The sequence below is a fragment of the Trachypithecus francoisi genome, unplaced genomic scaffold, assembly GCF_009764315.1.
Source record: "Trachypithecus francoisi isolate TF-2019V2 unplaced genomic scaffold, Tfra_2.0 Lachesis_group16, whole genome shotgun sequence".
Classification (NCBI taxonomy): Eukaryota; Metazoa; Chordata; class Mammalia; order Primates; family Cercopithecidae; genus Trachypithecus; species Trachypithecus francoisi.
In genome coordinates, this window is record NW_022681461.1 from 3504704 (window position 1) to 3525368 (window position 20665).

At 44.6% G+C, this 20665-nt stretch overlaps 1 protein-coding gene and 1 long non-coding RNA gene across 2 annotated transcripts in view; one reads left to right on the plus strand and one right to left on the minus strand.

The window, feature by feature from the left end:
- MFSD14B (major facilitator superfamily domain containing 14B) overlaps positions 1–3384 on the minus strand; it is a 79326-nt gene extending 75942 nt beyond the window's left edge. Inside the window, exon 1 of the mRNA XM_033236700.1 lies at positions 2935–3384. Within this exon, the coding sequence (XP_033092591.1) occupies positions 2935–3042 (108 nt within the window). The 5' untranslated portion in view covers positions 3043–3384. The remainder of the gene's footprint in view (positions 1–2934) is intronic.
- Positions 3385–4736: 1352 nt separating this feature from the next.
- On the plus strand, positions 4737–20137 carry LOC117098312. Its single transcript, XR_004443326.1, has 3 exons — positions 4737–4795; positions 14497–14502; positions 20061–20137. It is a non-coding gene; the product is annotated as an uncharacterized LOC117098312 (long non-coding RNA).
- Positions 20138–20665: the final 528 nt, after the last annotated feature.

A 20665-nucleotide genomic window follows, 5' to 3' on the forward strand; every position in this document is an offset into this window, starting at 1 on the left:
AGTGCTGGGATTACAGGTGTGAGCCACCGCGCCCAGCTGCATACCTCCCTTTTCTAGAAGGAAATGATCTCTTGGAGCAAATACTTGATTCTCTTTTATTTTTCAGATTATGACATCTCTTTGCCAGTATCTTTTTCTGGTCAATATACCTTTTTGCCAAACAAGGTAGAAAAAAGTTGAAGGGCCAGGCACAGTGGTTCTAACCTGTAATCCCAACACTGGGAGGCTGAGACAAGAGGATCATTTGAGCCCAGGAGTTTGAGACCAGCCTGGGAAACAGAGCAACACTCCATCTCTACAAAAGTAAATTTAAAAAAATAAAAAAAAAAAGCCAGGCATGGTGGCACATATCTGTTGTCCCAGCTACTCAGGAGGCTGAGGTGAGAGGACTGCTTGAGCCCAAGAATTTAACGCTGCAGTGAGCCATGACTGGCCACTGAATCCCAGCCTGGATGATAGAGCAAGACCCTATCTCAAAATAAAACAAAAAACAAAAAAGAAAAAAGTTATCAGCTGGACAATCTTCCCTGTGATTACTAGTAGCATCTAAGAACCTGAAATCGTCAGTGTCACTGAAACCAAGCTGTAAGGAAATTCCAACACATTAAAATGAAATCAATTCATACAGGGGCTATAGGACACAGCACCCGGAGGTGACATTGGAAACTGCAAACAGGAAAAATGGCATAATTCAGGGGTACTAGCATATGACACGAACATACATCATCAAAAGCATTCACTGTTCTCCCAACGTCCACACACTCAGAAAAACACTGCTACCTGCTCACGCTAGTCTTCTCTCTACAGCAAACACGAAGAAAACTCAGTATTCATCAGTTTATTAACAGCAACTCCATGCGTTCTCAGAGAGGAGGAAAGATCAGGCAGGAATTTACCCATGCCCAAAATCAGGTTACCATCAGGATCCAACGGAGAAAGAATTGGGGAATAAACTGAATCTAGGTTTTTTTGAGTAAACATCCCTCACAAATTTCTGCTCTTAGGCACATAAATTTAGCAACTTTAATTTTTAGGTTGGGGTCTAGTTCCTGTCAACATTAGGAAATGGGAGACAACTACTCCTTTTATCACGGTCAAAAGATCACCTATAGATTGTGATCGTTCAATCATACATGCGAAGATTATTAAAAAACAATAACATTAATATGTATTAAGGGCTTACTAGATGCCAAGTTGCAGCAACCCTTACAACCCTATGAGGTAAATGCCATTATTAATCAGGAGTTACGTTAACTTACCAAACTGTGGAAACTGGGATTCCAAGCATGCTCGTCTAATCACTATGCTAATAATGCTCCAACCTGCCAATTTATTTTTTATTCTGTAAGTCATAAGGAGCCAATGAAAAAAATTAAGGACAGCAGCAATGATCATCTTCACATGCTAGAACACACTACTCAGCCATGTGCAAGGTGGACTGACGCTGGGGTGAGCAAGGGTCTTGAAAGAGATAGTCCCAAGTCTGGGTCAAAAATGCTGAGGAAATGAGCACAAAAATGCATAGGAGATGATAAAAACCTAAAATCTGTATCTAATAAACTTAGCTGGACTTTCTGGTTGTTTTAAGTATGGGAAGGGATGAAGGAAGCTACCTCGCAGGTTACTAGCTGGGCCACCGGTTAGTTATTACTGTCCATCAATTCATGGAAGACAGAAGACAGAAGGAGGAACTGGTGCTTTAGTTTTGTGTAGCAAGCAGGAAGAGGACAAGTCTACCTAACACGAATCAAAATGAGAGAAAGCAATGCTACAGAATTCCTCTCCCCCGACAAGATAAGCTTCTCATATTACAGATCTTACCTTTGAAATGCTTTTCAAAACTAGGGAGTCACTTGGGCTGGGAGGGGACTTCAACTAAGTCCTCATTTTACAGATTAGGCACTGAGGAGCAAGGCTGTTTCAATACCCTGTCCAGAGCGCGCACTGTTCAGGCAAAATCAGGACGAAAAACCAGCTCTGCCGGCTCCGTTCTACCTAGTGCTCCTCCTGCTTCACCTGCCCTCCCAAACTAAAAGGGATTCACATCCCCCAAATACGTTCATGTAAACACTTAGCATTCTTCAACTAAAAACAAAATCAGGTATGTACGCTAAAAATCTAAAGCCAAAAAGCATGTATTTAAATTTCTACTTTTCTTTGGGAAAACTTTCCCATTGTGTCAGAGTTTCTATTCACTGTAACATTCTCTATATTTCAGGCACTAAGACCAAAAAACAAAAAGTCCTTTTTCAGCTTAGGCCTTGAAGAAACGACAAGCCCTCTCGGATATTCCACCATATGAAACCACGGACACAGACGAGGCCTGTTCTGCCGAAACCAGGCCAATTAAGTCAGGGCTCAACTGCTTCTGTATTATTGTCAGAAGCCATCTCGACCTCAAGTAAAAGTAAAACTGGAGAAAGAGGCCGGCCTAACTTGCTCCTCAGCTGGTCCCCAGCAACGCCCCTGAAACTCTGCTCCCCGTCGCTGCGACCGCCCCTCCGACGCCGGGAGGACACGGAAGGAGCAGCGAGGCGCTGCCCGGCATCTGCCGCCAACTTCCCGGTCGACGGTCTGATTCAAATGCTCCCCACCCGTTTTCCATGTAGACTTGGGCAGAAACTGCGCCAGGAAAACTGTTATCCACTGTTACAGGGATGGAGAACTCTGGAATAACCAAATGACTACTTATATTCACTGTCCCATGTCCAGCGCCTTTTCAAACAATAACCAAATCCTGTAAAGTTCTGTCTGCAATGAGCAGTCAGTAGGGAAAATCTGTATTCGTGATGAATTCGCCTCTCCCTCCACGGAAAAAGACCCGCTTTCCGAGAGCCGAAGCCCCTGCCCGGAGCGACGGGCTCGCGGGCCCCAGGTGCGACCCCACCCAGCCTTCCCGGGATTCAGGCCGCCGGGCCCCGCGCCCGCGCTCACCCAGCTGCTCCCCGCGGCCTGCGCGCCCGCGCGCTTCTCCGGCATGGCTCCCGCCTCAGGCTCCGACGCCGCCTTCTCCTCCGGCTCCGGCGGCGGCTCCACGCTCATGCCGCGGCCATGCCCGCGCCAGCTCGGGGCGCTCCGGGACGACGGCGACGCCGCGGAAGCGGCGGCGGTGCCCGCGCCCTCATGGGCTCTGCGGCCCGCGGCGGCCTGCGGGTCGGGCGGCGGCGCCAGCGGCGGCGCCGAGGGCTGAGGAGGCGGCGGAGGCTGAAGCTGCGGGTCAGGTTAGCAAAGGACCGCAGCTCTAGGAACCAACCACTTAGCAAACCGCTCCGACCCCGACTCTCGCAGTTGCCGGCGGCGTCAGGGGCGGGCTGGATGGTCAAGCAACTGTGCCCCGTCCCGCCTCCCCACAGGCGGGCGCCAGGCAGGAGGCCCCGCCCCGCACCCCGGCTCCCGCCTCGAGAACGGGTCCCGCGCCTGAGTAGCCTCTAGCGACGCCGCGCCCACTTCAGACCCCGCCTTCACCTCGCGACTGGCGCCTTGGCGTCAGGACTTCGCGGCGCGCGGGAAATACGTCATCTCGAGACCCCCCCCCCCCCCGATTTCTTTTTCCGGAGAGAGTGGACTGAGCCTAGCACGTGGGGAGGAGCAAACTCGGGGGGGTTTGGTAGTGATTGCAGTACAGTTTTGGTCTTGGTTTGCGCCAACCCACCAACCTCTCAAGTTTTTCTATGATTCTCCAAGAAGAAAATAATATAATAGCAATGTTTCCCAAACGTACTTGAACACAACACTTTTATTCCTGAAACATGATTAATATCTTGCAGAATGTGTAGGACACCGTTGGAAAAGCCTGGCTTTTTATGTTTATTTAATTTGAAAGATATTTACGTAATACTGAAGTATAAAAAAGCCTAGAGGCCTGGTGCAGTGGCTCACGCCTGTAATCCCAGCACTTTGGGAGGCCGAGGCGGCTGGATCACCTGAGGTCAGGAGTTAGAGACCAGCCTGGCCAACGTGGTGAAACCCTGTCTCTACTTAAAAAAAAAAAACAAAAAAAACCAAAAAATTAGCCGGGCTTGGTGGCCCACACCTGTAATCCCAGCTACTCGGGAGGCTGAGGCAGGAGAATAGTTTGAACCTGGGAGCCAGAGGTTGCAGTGAGCCAAGATAGCATCACTGCACTCCAGCCTGGGTGACAGAGTGAGGCTCTGTCTCAAAAAAACAAAAAAAGAAAAGGCTACAAAACAATAATATATTTTGATCTTTTTACAAACATCAATAGAAAAAAGAATAAAATTTCTATTAACAAGATTAATAATTTTAATTGAATTAAAGTTATTTCATTTAAGAATTTTTTCAGGCCGGGCTGGGTGGCTCACGCCTGTAATCCCAGCACTTTGGCAGGCAGAGGTGGGTGGATTGCCTGAGGTCAAGAGTTCCAGACCAGCCTGGCCAACATGGTGAAACCACATCTCTACTAAAAATACAAAAATTATCCAGGCGTGGTGGTGGGCACCTGTAATCCCAGCTACTTGGGAGGCTGAGGCAAGAGAATCACTTGAACCCAGGAGGCAGAGGTTGCAGTGAGCCGAGATGGTGCCACTGCACTCCAGCCTGGGCGACAGAGTGAGACTTCGTCTAAAAAAAAAAAAAAAGCCTCTCTTTCTCTTCCCACCCACCACCCCCAAACACACACACACACTTTGCAGAAGTCTTTGACTGTTACTTTTTATTTGAGACAGAGTCTCGCTCTGTTACCCGGGCTACAGTCACCCAGCCTAGATCAGTGGCGTGATCTAGGCTGACTGCAACGTCTGTCTCCCGCATTCAAGCGACTCTCCTGCCTGAGCCTGTGGAGTAGCTGGGATTACAGGTGCACGTCACCACGCCCAGCTAATTTTTGTATTTTTAGTAGAGACGGGGTTTAACCATGTTGACTGGGCTGGTCTTGAATTTCTGACCTCAAGTGATCCGCCCCCCTCGGACTCACCATGCTGGCCTGGCCTTTTTTTTTTTTTTCCTTGAGACAAAATTTCGCTCTTGTCGCCCAGCCTAGATCAGTGGCTCGATCTCGGCTCACTGCAACCTCTGCCTCCCGGGTTCAAGCAATTCTCCTGCCTCAGCCTTTCGAGTAGCTGGGATTACATGTGCATGCCACGACATGACTCACTTTTGTATTTTTAGTAGAGACAAGTTCACCATGTTGGCCAGGCTGTTCTTGAATTCCTGATCTCAGGTGATCCACCCTCCTCGACCTCCCAAAGTGCTGGGATTACAGGCGTGAGCCACTACACCCAGCCAGATTTGTCTACTTTTCTGAATGATTGTTTTAAATAATAGTTTTCAAAACAAAGGGAATGTATGCATTATGTCATGCTGTTTGAGTATTATGTTTATGCCACTTATGAGCTTGGGTATCATTTTCTGATTCCTGTATCCATGAAACAGAAAATTTTGTAGACTTTTTTTGTTCTGTTTTGAGACAGTCTCTCTCTGTTGCTCAGTTCGGAGTACAGTGGTGCGATCTCAGTTCACTGCAACCCCCGCCTCCTGGGTTCAAACGATTGTGGTGCCTCAGCCTCCCGAGTATCTGGGACTACAGGCACCTGCCACCACACCCAGCCAATTTTTGTATTTTTGGTAGAGACAGGGTTTCACCATGCCGGCTGGAATGGCCTCTAACTCCTGACCTCCAGTGATCTGCCCGTCTCAACATCCCAAAGTGCTGGGATTAGGGGTGTGAGCCACTGTGCCCAGCCTGGACTGTCTTCTTAAAAAGACTCACAATAAAGTTATTCTAGAGGGAATAATGAAAGTTTTTGAAGTTTATTTTCTTTATCACAAAAGCCACTAAAGTTTGCTATAATACTAGCAGTGTATATATTTAACTACAGAATAAGCTGTGATTCTACTGAGGCAAATTTATAAATTATACCAGATAAGTATACCATTATATCTTTGATGGTTGATATTGCCGTATCAGCTATGTCAGAGTAATATATGCTAATACAGTTCTTTTTCCTAAGAGGAGAAATTCAATTTGCTTTTTTTTTTTTTTTTTTGATACAGAATCTTGCTCTGTCACCTAGGCTGGAGTTCAGTGGCGCGATCACAGCTCACTGCAGCCTTGACCTCCTGGGCTCAAGTGATCCTTCCACCTCAGCCTCCTGGGTAGCTGGGACCACAGGTGCATAAAACCATGCCTGGCACCTTTTTTATTTTTGGTAGAGACAGTGTCTCACTATGTTGCCCAGGCTGGTCTCCAACTCCTGGGCTCAAGCAATCTTCCTACCTCAGCCTCCCAAAGTACTGGGATTATAGGTGTGAGCCATTGTTCCCCTCCTTGCTGATTTCTATTTAATACTTTTGTTGAGATTTTTCGCTTTAAATAAATTAATCATCTGGTCTTAAAAGCTGGATTTTTTTTTTTTTTGAGACGGAGTCTCTTTCTGTCGCCCAGGCTGGAGTGCAGTGGCCGGATCTCAGCTCACTGCAAGCTCCGCCTCCGGGTTCCCGCCATTCTCCTGCCTCAGCCTCTGGAGTAGCTGGGACTACAGGCGCCCGCCACCTCCCCCGGCTAGTTTTTTGTATTTTTTAGTAGAGACAGGATTTCACCGTGTTAACCAGGATGGTCTCATCTCCTGACCTCGTGATCCGCCCGTCTCGGCCTCCCAAAGTGCTGGGATTACAGAAAGCTGGATATTAAGATTGGGTTAAACTTAATGCTAAAATAGGGTATCTAATAACTGAGAGTCTTTAATCCCCAAGACTATTCTCTGGTTTAATGATTCATTAGAAGAACCCCAAAAAGCTATTTTACTCATAGTTACAGTTTATTACAGTGAAAGGATACAGATGAAAATCAGCAAAGGTGGCCGGGCGCGGTGGCTCAAGCCTGTAATCCCAGCACTTTGGGAGGCCGAGACGGGCGGATCACGAGGTCAGGAGAGCGAGACCATCCTGGCTAACACGGTGAAACCCCGTCTCTACTAAAAAAAAAAAAAAAAAAAAAAACTAGCCGGGCGAGGTGGCGGGCGCCTGTAGTCCCAGCTACTCGGGAGGCTGAGGCAGGAGAATGGCATCAACCCGGGAGGCGGAGCTTGCAGTGAGCTGAGATCTGGCCACTGCACTCCAGCCTGGGCGACAGAGTGAGACTCCGTCTCAACAAAAAAAAAAAAAAAAAAAAAAAAAAAGAAAATCAGCAAAGGTAAGAGGCAGCCGAGTCCACAAGAGACCATGCACAAGCTTCCAGTTGTCCTTTCTGAGTCTATGGGCAGCACTTAATTCTCCCAGCAATGATATGGATCTGGGTGCTGTGTTCTCTCTCTCTCTCTCTCTACTTATGTGAGTGTGTGTGTATGTTAACAATACATGTAGTTTCAGAATTTCTAACTCTGTGGAAGCAAGTTTTCCAACTATAGTGTTTATGTACAGTTCTTTTTGTCTTTATCCTGATAGCCAGTCAAAACAGTTTTCCAAATCAATTCAATTTCTATTTTATTTACACAAATAAATTGAGTAATCAATCAAAATTTTATTTATTTATTTATTTATTTACTCAAATCAATTTATTTTTTCCCCATTCACTCTGGTGAGGTTATAAAATACCTTTGTAATATAATTAAGTTCATTTGTCCTACCAGCCATTCTATCCTAAGATCCCACTTTACTTTGCATAAAGTTAACTCTCTGTAGTGTATAGTTAATGTGGATTTTGACAAATGGATGGGCCAGGTGCAGTGGCTCAGGCCTGTAAGGCCTTTGGGAGGTCGAGGTGGGAGGATCACTTGAGACCAGGAGTTCAAGAGAAATAGGTAGAGTTATGCATCTATCACCACACGACCCTAAATATTCCCTTGTGTGGTCACTTTGTAATCAACAGAAAGGGGTAAATGGTATTGAATTCATCACTTTTATATATAATTTGAATCTTTTTAAAAGTATGATGCAATTGAGTTGTTCAATAATGTATGTGAGTCTCCTTGTACTGGCAGTTGTCTGCTGGGAAGGAAATCCAGAGCTGGCACCTGCATGGCCCAGATCCCAGCCAAGGTGTATAAAGCAATACCTCCACATGGTCACATGGTATCTTTGTTGCTCTTTCTGCACCTGTCTGCTGTTCCCTGTGTGAAAGGATATCAGACTGTCTTACGATAATTGTCTAAATGTTTAAAACACATTTCACTTAGTTTTGTTTGTTCCAAGCACTACTTTGTAATTGCAATTATAACCTAATATGTTAAGATAAACTTATTTTCACAGTTTTTTTTTTTTATTTTGAGATGGAATAATCGCTCTCTCACCCAGGCTGGAGTGTGGGGTGCAGTGGTGCAATTTCGGCTCACTGCAACCTCCGCCTCTCAGGCTCAAGCAATTCTCCTATCTCAGCTTCCCAAGTAGCTGGGATTATAGGTGCATACTACCACACCCAGATAATTTTTTTTTTTTTTTTTTTTGAGATGGTGTCTTGCTCTGTCACCCAGACTGGAGTGAAGTGGTGCGATTTTGGCTCACTGCAACCTCTGCCTCCCGGGCCCAAGCAATTCTCCTGTCTCGGCTTCCCAATAGCTTGGGACCACAGGCGCATACTACCAGACCCAGATGATTTTTTTGTTTTTTCAGACGGTATCTCACTCTGTTACCTAGGCTAGAGTATAGTGGCACAATATCAGTCCACTGCAACCTCCACCTCCCGAGTTCAAACAATTCTCTGGCCTCAGCCTCCTGAGTAGCTGGGATCACCACGACGCCCGGCTAACTTTTGTATTTTTAGTAGAGATGCGGCTTCACCATGTTGGCCAGGCTGGTCTCAAATTCCTGACCTCAGGTGATCTGCCCGCTTTGGTCTCCCAAAGTGCTGGGATTACAAGGGTAAGCCTAGCAACAGATTTTAGTTTAAGATAAAGTTCTAATCAAAACTTGTTTTCAGTATTTGCAGTGCATAATGAGTCCTATTTGAGAGTATTCAGTTTGGTTGGCGCTTTTTTTTTTTCATGGAGAACTATCCTTACTGAACCTCCTCAATTATTTGCCTTCCATTCAGCACTAGGCTAAAAGGCAGATGTGAATTGCCATCTGAAAAAAAAGTATATTTGGCAATTATACATACCAAGATGATTCAGAGTCAGATGGACCAGGCAAACATTTTATAAAAAGGGTGGGATTTTAGTTAGAATGGTGATCATTAAAGTCAGGAAACAACAGATGCTGGAGAGGATGTGGAGAAATAGCAATGCTTTTACACTGTTGGTGGGAGTGTAAACTAGTTCAACCATTGTAGAAGACAGTATGGTGATTCCTCAAGGATCTAGAACTAGAAATATCATTTGACCCAATGATCCCATTACTGGGTATATACCCGGGGGATTATAAATCATGCTACTATAAAGACACCTGCACATGTATGTTTATTGTGGCACTATTCACAATAGCAAAAACGTGGAACCAACCCAAATGTCCATCAATGATAGACTGGATTAAGAAAATGTGGCACATATACACCATGGAATACTATGCAGCCATAAAAAAGGATGAGTTCATGTCCTTTGTAGGGACATGGATGAAGCTGGAAACCATCATTCTGAGCAAACTATCACAAGGACAGAAAACCTTGACACAGGGCAGGAAACATCACACATGGGGGCCTGTTGTGGAGTGGGGGGCAGGGGGAGGGATAGCATTAGGAGAAATACCTAATGTAAATGATGAGTTAATGGGTGCAGCAAACCAACATGGCACATGTATACCTATGTAACAACCTGCACATTGTGCCCATGTACCCTAGAACTTAAAGTGTAATAATAATAATAATAATAAGGTGGAATTTTGAGTGACCCAGGCAAAGGGTTTATTCTACAATGTGTGTGAATCATGTAAAAAGTAGGAATGTAAGGACATTTTTCCTTGCCCTACTTCTGTTTCACATGCTAGAAATGTATGCAGCATGCTGCCTGCTGTCCCTGTAGTCTTCACAACTGTCTTCACAACCGTCTCCATGCCAGAAGCAGGAACTGCTGATGTAAGTCAACTCCTCTTTTTCCTTGTCACCCTCACATAGTCAATGATCAAATCTTGCTTATACCCTTTCTCACCTCCTATCTCTTTCACCACTCGTACATCAAAGTCAGATTGTTCTATGCCTGCTTACTGCCTTAGTTCATAGCCTTCCAATTTCTCAGTAGTTTGCTGTATATCTTTGGGTTCACTTCCACTTATGCATGTACTCTTCACACAGAATTAGTCTTTCTCACCAAAAGCAATTGTGACAAAAGCAAAAATTGACAAATGGGATCTAATTAAATGTAAGAGCTTCTACATAGTTAAGAAACTATCAATAGAGTAAATGACCTACAGAATGGGAGAAAATTTTTGCAAACTATGCATCTGACAAAAGTCTAATATCCAGCCTCTATTAATATAAGGAACTCAAACAAATCAACAAGAAAAAAAAACCAACCCCATTAAAAAGTAGGCAAAGGACATGAGCAGACAATTTTCAAAAGAAAACATACCTGCGGCCAATGAACATATGATAAAAAGCTCAATATCACTTATCATTAGAGAAATGCAAATCAAAACCACAGTGAGATACCATCTCACACCAGTCAGGATAGCCACTATTAAAAAGTCAAAAAATAACAGATTCTGACAAGGTTGCAGAGAGAAGGGAATGCTTTTACACTGTTGGTGGGAGTGTAAATTAGTTCAAATCATTGTGGAAAGCACTGTGACAATTCCTTGAAGAGCTAAAAACAGAACTATCATTCAACGTAGCAGTCCCATCACTGGGTATATTACCCAGAGGAATATAAATCATTCTATCATAAAGACACATGCACATGTATGTTTATGGTGGCACTATTCACAATAGCAAAGACATGGAATCAACCTAAACGGCCATCAATGACAGACTGGATAAAGAAAATGTGGTACATACATGCCATGGAATAGTATGCAGCCATAGGAAATAATGAGATCATATCTTTTGCTTGACCACTTATGGAGCTAAAGGCTATTATCCTTAGCAAACTAGCACAGAAACAGAAAACCAAATACCACATGTTCTCACTTATAGGTGGGAGCTAATTGATAAGAACTCAATGACACAAATAGGGGAACAAGAGACAGTGGGGACTACTTGAGGGTGGAGGGTGGGAGGAGGGAGAGGATTTGAAAAAAAATAACTATTGGGTATTAGGCTTAGTACCTGGGTGACAAAACAATCTGTACAACAAACCCCCATGACACTAGGTTACCTATATAACAAACGTGCACATGTACCCCTAAACCTAAAAGTTTGAAAAAAAATGGTCTTTCTGAAATACAAATCTATCTTACTACGTCACTTTCTTGCTAAAAATTCTTCAAGATATCCCATTTTCATGAAGGAAAAGCCTCTGGCGCGTTAGCATGACATGAATGCCTCAGGCTCTGGCCTCTGCCCACCTGTCAGCCTTCTCTCCTGGCATTTTTCTACACCCATGTCATTGGGCTCCCATCACATGTGAGGCTCCCTCAGTCTGAAATAGCCTCTTTCTCCTTCTCCTCCAGCCATTTGTCTAATTCCTGTTAAGACTCAGCTCAAGTATGGTCTCCACCAGGTCTTCTCCAAGTTTCCCTTTCCATATTGCAAAACCTTTCCTTGCACCTTCTGGACACTTTGTTTAGATTTCTGTCAACATATAGTTCTCTGAATGTTAAAAAAAAAAAAAAAATACATAATCTTGTTGGGCGCGGTGGCTCACGCCTGTAATCCCAGCACTTTGGGAGGCCAAGGCAGGCAGATCACTTGAGGTCAGGGGTTTGAGACCAGCCTGGCCAACATGGAGAAACCTCATCTCTACTAAAATACAAAAATTAGCCAGGTGTGGTGGTGGATGCCTGTAATTCCAGCTACTCAGGAGGCTGAGGCAGGAGAATCGCTTGAAACCGGGAGACAGAGGTTGCATGAGCCAAGGTCACGCCACTGCACTCCAGCCTGGCAACACAGTGAGACTCCATCTCAAAAAACAAAAACAAACAAACAAACAAAAAATCTTACCCAAGAGATAGTGAGCACATGCCCACATTTTATTTATCTCAGTAATAAGGGAACCCATAAAGCAGGTTCAAAACAGAATTTGAAAAATTAGGATTATTACAGTCAGTGTGAACAAAATGGAAGGATGAATTAATGTCAGTACATTAGATGTAGCCCCAGTGAATGTCCTATTGGGCAATCAAACTGTAGCAGTTGGGGGTTCTCATTTTTCCACCATGGAAAAGAAAACCAACTCATCAGTTTCTTAGGACACAATTTCTAACTTTACAGGGTTGTAAAATATCTGAGCCTAATCAGTCATAATATCAAAAATAAATAGTCAAAACCCTTTGAGTCAGAAGACCGTTGGGTGGGTTTGTCAGACAGTCGTCTTATAGCATGACATTGATGGAAGTGGAATCTCTTTACTTTGTGTCCAAGTTTTGAGTAACTTTGCCTAGCACTACTATCATTGTCTACCCTGATGCTACACTTTTTAATTCACTCAATCCTGGCACACACTGTGAACTTGAGAGAACGTAAGCGTTGGTGTTCAAACTAGGGTACGTATACCCCTTGTAATGTGGAAAGACTTTTCAGGGGTTACGTGGCCATGGATAGCTTTTAGATGACCAATTTCCAGGCCCTCGTCCTAAGCGTGTACTTTTTCTTACAGCTAACCTGCTCCCTGAAGTGTCTCTGTTCTCCAAGTTCCTCTTTTCCTCCCAGTCCAATCACCCTTCTGCCACCTCACCAAAGCCTCCCACCCATCCCGGCCTGCTCATGAGCATACCCTGAGACCTAAACACGCCCATTTTCCATTAAGCAAAAGAGCCAAATCGGCCTCAAAAGTCTGACAAAAATATACTGAAAGCCAGTCTACAATATCCTGGAAAATACACTCTTTATCTACAAACTAATGGTAAACTTAAATGTCAACTTAAAAGTGTACAGGGGGTGTTAAACAGTTTGTTAACATTTTTTTTTTTTCCTTAGGAGACAGGGTCTCACTCTATCACCTAGGCTGGAGTACAGTGACATGATCATAGCTCACTGCAGCCTCAAATTCCTGTGCTCAAGCAATCTTCCCACCTCAGCCTCCAGAGTAGCTGAGACTACAGGCGTGCACCACCATGCCCAGCTAGTTTGTTGTTGTTGCTGTTGTAGAGCCAAGGTTGGTTTCACTTTGTTGCTCAGTCTGGTCTCAAACTCCTGGCCTCAAGGATTCTCCTGCCTTGGCCTCCCCAAGTGCTGGGGTTAAAGGCACAAGCCACTGCACCTGACCAACATTCTTTTAAGGATCAACAAGCACAACACTGAAGGCCACTGTGTAGGAGGAAAATTCCGTACTTCCGAACTCCAGTGGAAGCCACAGCCAAGACCCTTGTCTTCTTGCTGTTGACTCGCTGAGCATTGTGTCACCTCCTTTGGTTAGTTTGGTTAGTTTGCGTTTCCCTTCAGCCTGGTCAGCTGATCCTTTTCCACCGGTTTGATTTTAACACTTTGAGTGCTGGCTTAAACCACCCCTTTCTGTCTGTTCCCATTCCTCACTGCCTTAGTTGAATGAGTGAGAAGGTGTTAGGATTGATCCCATCCTGGTTCCCCTGTGGAGAGTGTTTGGAAAGTGCCAGTCAATGTAGCCTGGATCACATTACTATAATTTTAAAGTCTCCTGGTCACTCTCCCTGTTACTTTTTACCCTGTGCACATATTTTTGTTGTATTTATCACAATTATCTGTATACCAAATAGACTCTTTCTGGATGTTCATCTTTTTGACAATACTTTTTATTGTTCATCTGTTAGCCAATGGTTGAACTGAAATAAATCCAACTGGCCCACTAGACTGCAAGCATCCTGAAGACAAGTATTTGTTTTATTTGCAATTGTACATCCAGGGTCAACACAGAGAAAGAACGGTAGCACATTTATTGAGACATGACAGGCCAATAATAAGCCCTTTAATACACAGTCATTGAGTCATTAGGGCAAACCATGGGCATTGTCTGCATTTTAAATGCAGGGAAACAGAATTAGAGAGATTGGTTATGGCATCTGAGATCACATAGCAATAAGTGGTGCCAGGATTCAAGCTGGGGCAGAATGACCCTGGAGGTTTTGGCCTCAAGTCAATACTGGCTCGCAAATTGGATTTCTTGAATTGTATGGGTAGTGAATAAAACAGTCTTGTGTTACTGACTTGTATTCAATAGGCTTTCAGAGGACCAGGGCCCAGGTGACCTACTGAGACCCAGAATGGGAGGAGCATACCTCCCATCTGTGGGGTGGGGAACTGAGCAGCAGCTAGGGGGCTGTGGGGCAGCTTGGCCTTGCACTCAGGGCTCGAAGGGCATGGGAGCATCACAGCGAAAGCCACCATCATGAGAGAAAGGCCCAAAAATACAGGTGGACTGGCACTTGAGTCCACTGTGTATGTCCTCATGGGCAAGACTAGGGTGACACTTGGGTAGGGACTAAACCCCACCATGAGCAGATGTGGATAGTGAGGAGGTGCTCAGAGGTGTGAGGCTACAGCCTCACGTTCATGTGGTAGACTGTTTCAGGCTAGGGAAGCTTGGGATACTCTGGCTTCATTACAGTTGTTCAAGAAATTATGGAAGTAATCCATTGTTCTCTTAGCAGACAAACTTTATTTTCTTTATCTTATTATAAATCTTTTGCAAAAAAAAGATAGTGCTAAATAAAATTGTCTTTTCTCTTAGGACATGTTTGCTATTGAGTTTGTGAAGTTAATATCTTCATACTTGACTCATTAGCTTGAAGTCAAATTTCAATATTATTGTAATTTCTAACAATACTCCCATTATTTTCCAGTTCCTGCACTTAGCCATGAAAACCAATGTCACTTTGACTGAGTTACTTCATTTCTGTGAGCTCATCTATTAAATAAGGCAGTTGAATGAGCTGTTTTCTGCTATCCTTTCATAATCTCAAAGACAGTGACTGAGAGCCTGACTCTTTAAATGCTCAAAGTGAATTACTATTGATTTTTGCCTTTAAGTCATTACTTAATGTGGTTATGACTTGTTTGATGTTAGTGAGTCTTTGATTAGAGTCCATTTCCAAGGTTAGCTTTGTTTCCATAGAAATGCAACTGCTATGCCATGACCTGAGTTAAAACCAATGGCCAAATTGCACCCTGTATGGAAGATTGGGGTTCTTGTCATCCACTAGAACCACGGACCCTAGTGAAGCCGATGAAACACAGAAGATAAACTCAGATGAAAATAATATATAAATTGCCAAACCAGACTGAGGTACAGTCCATCAATTGATGAAGGCACTTCAACCAAATAGATGTCTTGAAAAATTATAGATGATAAAGTATCAGATAAATTGACAGGGATTTCATTGATTTTACAAAGGATGATGTAGTTTCACTGACACTGGAGTATAAGAAATATAACAGCAAAAAGATACTGCCTCCCACCTCCTCCAACCCAAAGAACTTTCAGTAACGGAGTTTCAAACTAAACCTTTCCTTTTCTTTTCATCTTTTCTCTTCTCTTTTCTTTCTTTTTGAAACAGAGTCTCACCCCGTCTCCTGCGCTGGAGTGCAGTGGCGTGATCTTGGCTCACGGCAACCTCCAACTCCCGGATTCAAGTGATTCTGCTGCCTCAGCCTCCCAAGTAGCTAGGACTACATGTGCATGCCACCACACTGGGCTAATTTTTGTATTTTTTTAGTAGAGACGGGGTTTCACCATGTTGGCCAGGCTGGTCTGGAACTCCTAACCTAAGGTGATCTGCCCGCCTTGACCTCCCAAAATGCTGGGATCACAGGAGTGAGCCACCGTGCCCAGCCAGACTAAACTTTCCTAAATGTCACGTGGAGGATAAAATTGTTTGTACAAATCTTTTCATAAGTATATTATAAAGCATTTCAACACCTAGTAATCCACTACTAAAGACATTAATTTTTAAAAATCATTGTGATATTTGGTATCATTATATAATGGAAAATAAGGTAAACATGCAGACTGTATACAGTCCAATTCAATTACCAAATACAAGCAAAACCTATTAGATCGGCCGGGCGCGGTGGCTCAAGCCTGTAATCCCAGCACTTTGGGAGGCCAAGACGGGCGGATCACGAGGTCAGGAGATCGAGACCATCCTGGCTAACACAGTGAAACTCCGTCTCTACTAAAAATACAAAAACTAGCCGGGTGAGGTGGCGGGCGCCTGTAGTCCCAGCTACTCGGGAGGCTGAGGCAGGAGAATGGCGTAAACCGGGAGGCGGAGCTTGCAGTGAGCTGAGATCCGGCCACTACACTCCAGTCCGGGTGACAGAGCGAGACTCCGCCTCAAAAAAATAAAAATAAAAATAAAAAAATAAAATAAAAAATTTAAAAAAAATTAAAAAAAAAACCTATTAGATCAATTTCTGGCTTTTTTGAAGAAATCGAATCAAGTTTATTCAATTGCACCCTATGGTCTCAATGTAACAGGAAAGGGAAGAGGATGCTAAAATCAACCTCCTTTGATAACCTCCAATTAGATGACCAACTGGCCTGATTTGCCTGGGACTAAGGGTTATCAGGATGTGGAACATTCAGTGTTAAAACCAGGGCAGTCCCGGGCCTACTGGGACAGCTCGTCCTCTTCATCCCTCCAGTTCTTTTTAAAATATGTGGAATGTCCACATTTCTTTATCCTGGGACTTTTCTTCTTACATGTAGGCACTCCAGGAAGTCACAAAGCTGCACGATGGCGGGGCTGAGGAATCAGCCAAGGAATAAGCCGCGTCTCCGGGGCATCCGCCTCTTGCATTAGAGGTGTCTTCAGCTCTATCTTTGGGTGTCCATGCTGCCACCAGGTAGCTAACACAGAACTGTCCTGGGCAACTTTTGTCTTTGGTACTCTGTGCTTTCCCTGTTGACATCCTCAGCTGCCACCTCCACAGACCTCGCACTGTACTCCCTGTGGCTCATGCCCGTGAACAGTCTCTACAGGGACTTGCTTGCAGCACACTGTTAACTAATTGACAAATATGCCAGCTACTAAAGCTCAAAGTGTGACCACTTCCAGAAGTGTTGGGGTCTTAAGAGGTCATTCTCAGAGCTCAAAAATCTCAAAGACACAAAGCTAGACAGTAAAAATTGTTAGCTCTGTGGAAACCAAAGTGCAAAGCACTTAATAGCAAGAGTTGTTTCTTCCTGAGTACCATGTGTCGAGTACCATGCTAAATATTTCACAAACATTAATTCATAGAGTTCTACAGTAGCCCTGTGTGGTAGGTACCGAATCAAGCCCATTTCACAGGTAGAGACGCTGAGGCTGAGCTTGGTAATATGCCCTGCCCCATAGCACAGAGCCAGAAAGATCAGAGCCTGATTTGAACCCGACTCCATGCTTATACACCTCCAAAGTCAGGCTCTTGTCCCCCACAATGAATAGGTTTTTTTTTCTGGTATCACACACATACACTATATATATATATAGTTTTTGTAGAGGGACGGGGTGTCGCTCTGTTGCCCAGGCTGGAATGCAGTGGCGCAATCATAACCTCAAACTCCTGAGCTCTAGGAATCCTCCTGCCTCAGCCTCCCAAGTAGCTAGGACTGTAACCATGCCCAGGTAATTTTTTTTTTTCCCAGAGACAGGGTCTCACTATGTTGACCAAGTTGGTCTTGAACTCCTAGGCTCAAACAATCTTCCATCCTCAGCCTCCCAAAATCCCGGGCTTACAGGTCTGAGCCACAGTGCCAGACCTCACATGTTAGGTGTTTCTTGTTTGTTTGTTTTTTGCTTTGAGATGGAGTTTCGCTCTTATTGCCAGGCTAGAGTGTAGTGGTGCAATCTCGGCTCACTGCAACCTCCGCCTCCTGGGTTCAAGCGATTCTCCTGCTTCAGCCTCCCAAGTAGCTGGGATTACAGGCACCGCCACCATGCCAAGCTAGTTTTTTGTATTTTTTGTATTTTTAGTAGAAACGGGGTTTCGCCATGTTGGCCAGGCTTGTCTTGAACTCCTGACCTCAGGTGATCCACCCGCCTTGGCCTCCCAAAGTGCTGGGATTACAGGCGTGAGCCACCGTGCCCAGCCACGTTAGGTTTTAATGAGGTCTCTTAGTTTGCAGCTAGGATCAAGTCCTCTCTCTCACCCCTCACTGATTCAGCCACATACAATTATTTTGATCATCTGCTATGCACCTGTGGTGTTCTTGGCACTAGGAATCCTGCTGTGAGTGAAGCTGAGCTCCTGCCTGTGTGAAGCCTGGGCCACATGGGTCTCCCAGATGTGCTCTGAAGTCACTGTCAAAAGTCATGGGCACTGGAGAGTTTCATGTGCCTGACACTAGGGAAGATACCAAATTCTACATTTGCCTCCAACGGACACAAATGTCAGTTTCCATCAAGCTCCACCCTGTCCAGGTGACTCCAGTTGTGGCTCTTTTCATACTATCTCCCCTTCTCCTACAAGTGCCACCAACAGGCCGAGGTGGGGAGCTGGGTTTAGAGATGCTGGTCTGAACCTTAGGTGAAATCCTCTCCCCTTATGTTGCAGGAGAATGAGTGCTCAGATGGAGAATCAGCACTCTTCTCAGGATTGGAAGGTGCTGTGGCTGGGGGAGTCTGCATTATGTTCTGGGCTGTGAGCTTTTCCAGAATTCCACTCCACAGGCACAGGTCTGCTGTGTATGCATTTCTTTTTTCTTTTTTTTTTGAAATAGAGTCTCACTCTGTCACCCAGGCTAGAGTGCAGTGGCGCGATCTTGGCTCACTGCAAGCTCCACCTCCCGAGTTCACACCATTCTTCTGGCTCAACCTCCCAAAGTAGCTGGGACTACAGGCGCCCACCACCATGCCCGGCTAATGTTTTATATTTTTAGCAGAGACGGGGTTTCACCGTGTTAGCCAGGATGGTCTCGATCTCCTGACCTCATGATCTGCCTGCCTTGACCTCCCAAAGTGCTGGGATTACAGGCGTGAGCCACCGCGCCCGGCCTTTGCATTTCTTGATATAAATCAGAAGTCCCTGAGTTCTCCAGTCTTGAATGTCTATGTCACATGTCTATCCGCATCTGAAGATGCTGGAAGTCGAGTCTGTTAGGAGGCCCCTGAATATGTGCTTGTCCCGCTGGTGCTTCCAGGAGGTTACCTAACCCCTCATTTCTCTTTTGTTCTGTGTTTCTTGCTCTAGGCTATTGCTCCATTTTCTGTAGGTCACTTCCTGCCACCTCTTCTCCAGGGTGATGGTATTTGCAACACACAGTTCCTTGTCTTGGTTTCCTAAGCATCTTACTTCTGAAGGTGAGATACTGGCTGTAACAATTAAGAAACTATTATTACAAGCTTGGGGATAACACTAGGTACTTAAGAAAACAACAAATCAAACCTGAGCTTCAGATAAGGATCACAGGATTAATGCCTGCCTTGTACCTGATGACCGGGATAAAGACCAGGTGCCTCCAGAAGTGACTCTCCTCAGGTCCCAGCCAGCTGACAACTGCATGCACCGATTATCTCTTTCTCTCCTTTTCTTTATCTGCATACTGGTTTCCAGGCCTTTGCTCACCCTGAAGGAGTCTCTGTTGCAAAAAATTGAGGTGAAATTCACATAATATAAAATTAGCCAATTTAAAACACACATTTCAGAGGCACTTAGTATATTCACAAAGTTGTAACAAGCATCACCTCTAGTTCTAAAATATTTTCTTCACACCAAAGGAGACCAACCCCTGTACCCATCAAGCAGCCACTCGCTGTTCCCTCTTCCCCCCAGCCGCTGGTACCCGCCAATCTGCTTTGTGTTTCTATGAATTTACCTATCTTGGATGTTCCATATAATTGGAATCATACCACAACATATGACCTTCAATTTCTGCCTTCTTTCACTTGTCATAATGTTTTCTGGGTTCATCTACATTGTCAATGAAGTATCAATACCTCATTTATTTTTAAAAATCGTGGTAAAATATACATAACAAAAATTGATCATTTTAACCATTCCTTTTTTTTTTCTTTGAGACAGAGTCTCCCTCTATTGCCCAGGCTGGAGTTCAGGGGCATAATCTTGGCTCACTGCAACCTCTGCCTCCCGGGCTCAAGCAATTCTCATGCCTCAGCCTCCCGAGTAGCTGGGATTACAGGTGTGCACCACCATGCCCAGCTAATTTTTGTATTTTTAGTAGAGATGAGGTTTTACCATGTTGGCCAGGCTGGTCTCGAACCCCTCACCTCAGGTTATCCACCCACCTGGGCCTCCCAAAGTGTTCCACCCACCTGGGCCTCCCAAAGTGCTGCGATTACAGGCGTGAGCCACCATGCCTGGCCCATTTTAACCATTTCCAAGTGTACACAGTTCTGTAACATTTAAGTACGTTCTCATTTTGGGACAACCGACACCACTGTCCATCTCCAGAACTTTTTCACCTTCCCAAACTGAAACTCCAAGTCCATTATAGACTTTCCACTCCCTGTCCCTCAAATCCCTGACAACCACCATTCTACTTTCTGTCTGCCCTATTGTGAGTATTCTAGGTACCTCCTATAAGTCGAATCATACAGTGTTTTCCCTTTTGTGACTGAGTTATTTAACGTACTAAAATGTTTTCAAGGTTCATCAGTGTGTCAAAATTTCCTTCTTTTTAAAGTGAGTTGAGATCATACCACTGCACTCCAGCCTGGACAACAGAGTAAGACCCCATCTCAAAAAAAAAAAAAAAAAAATATATATATA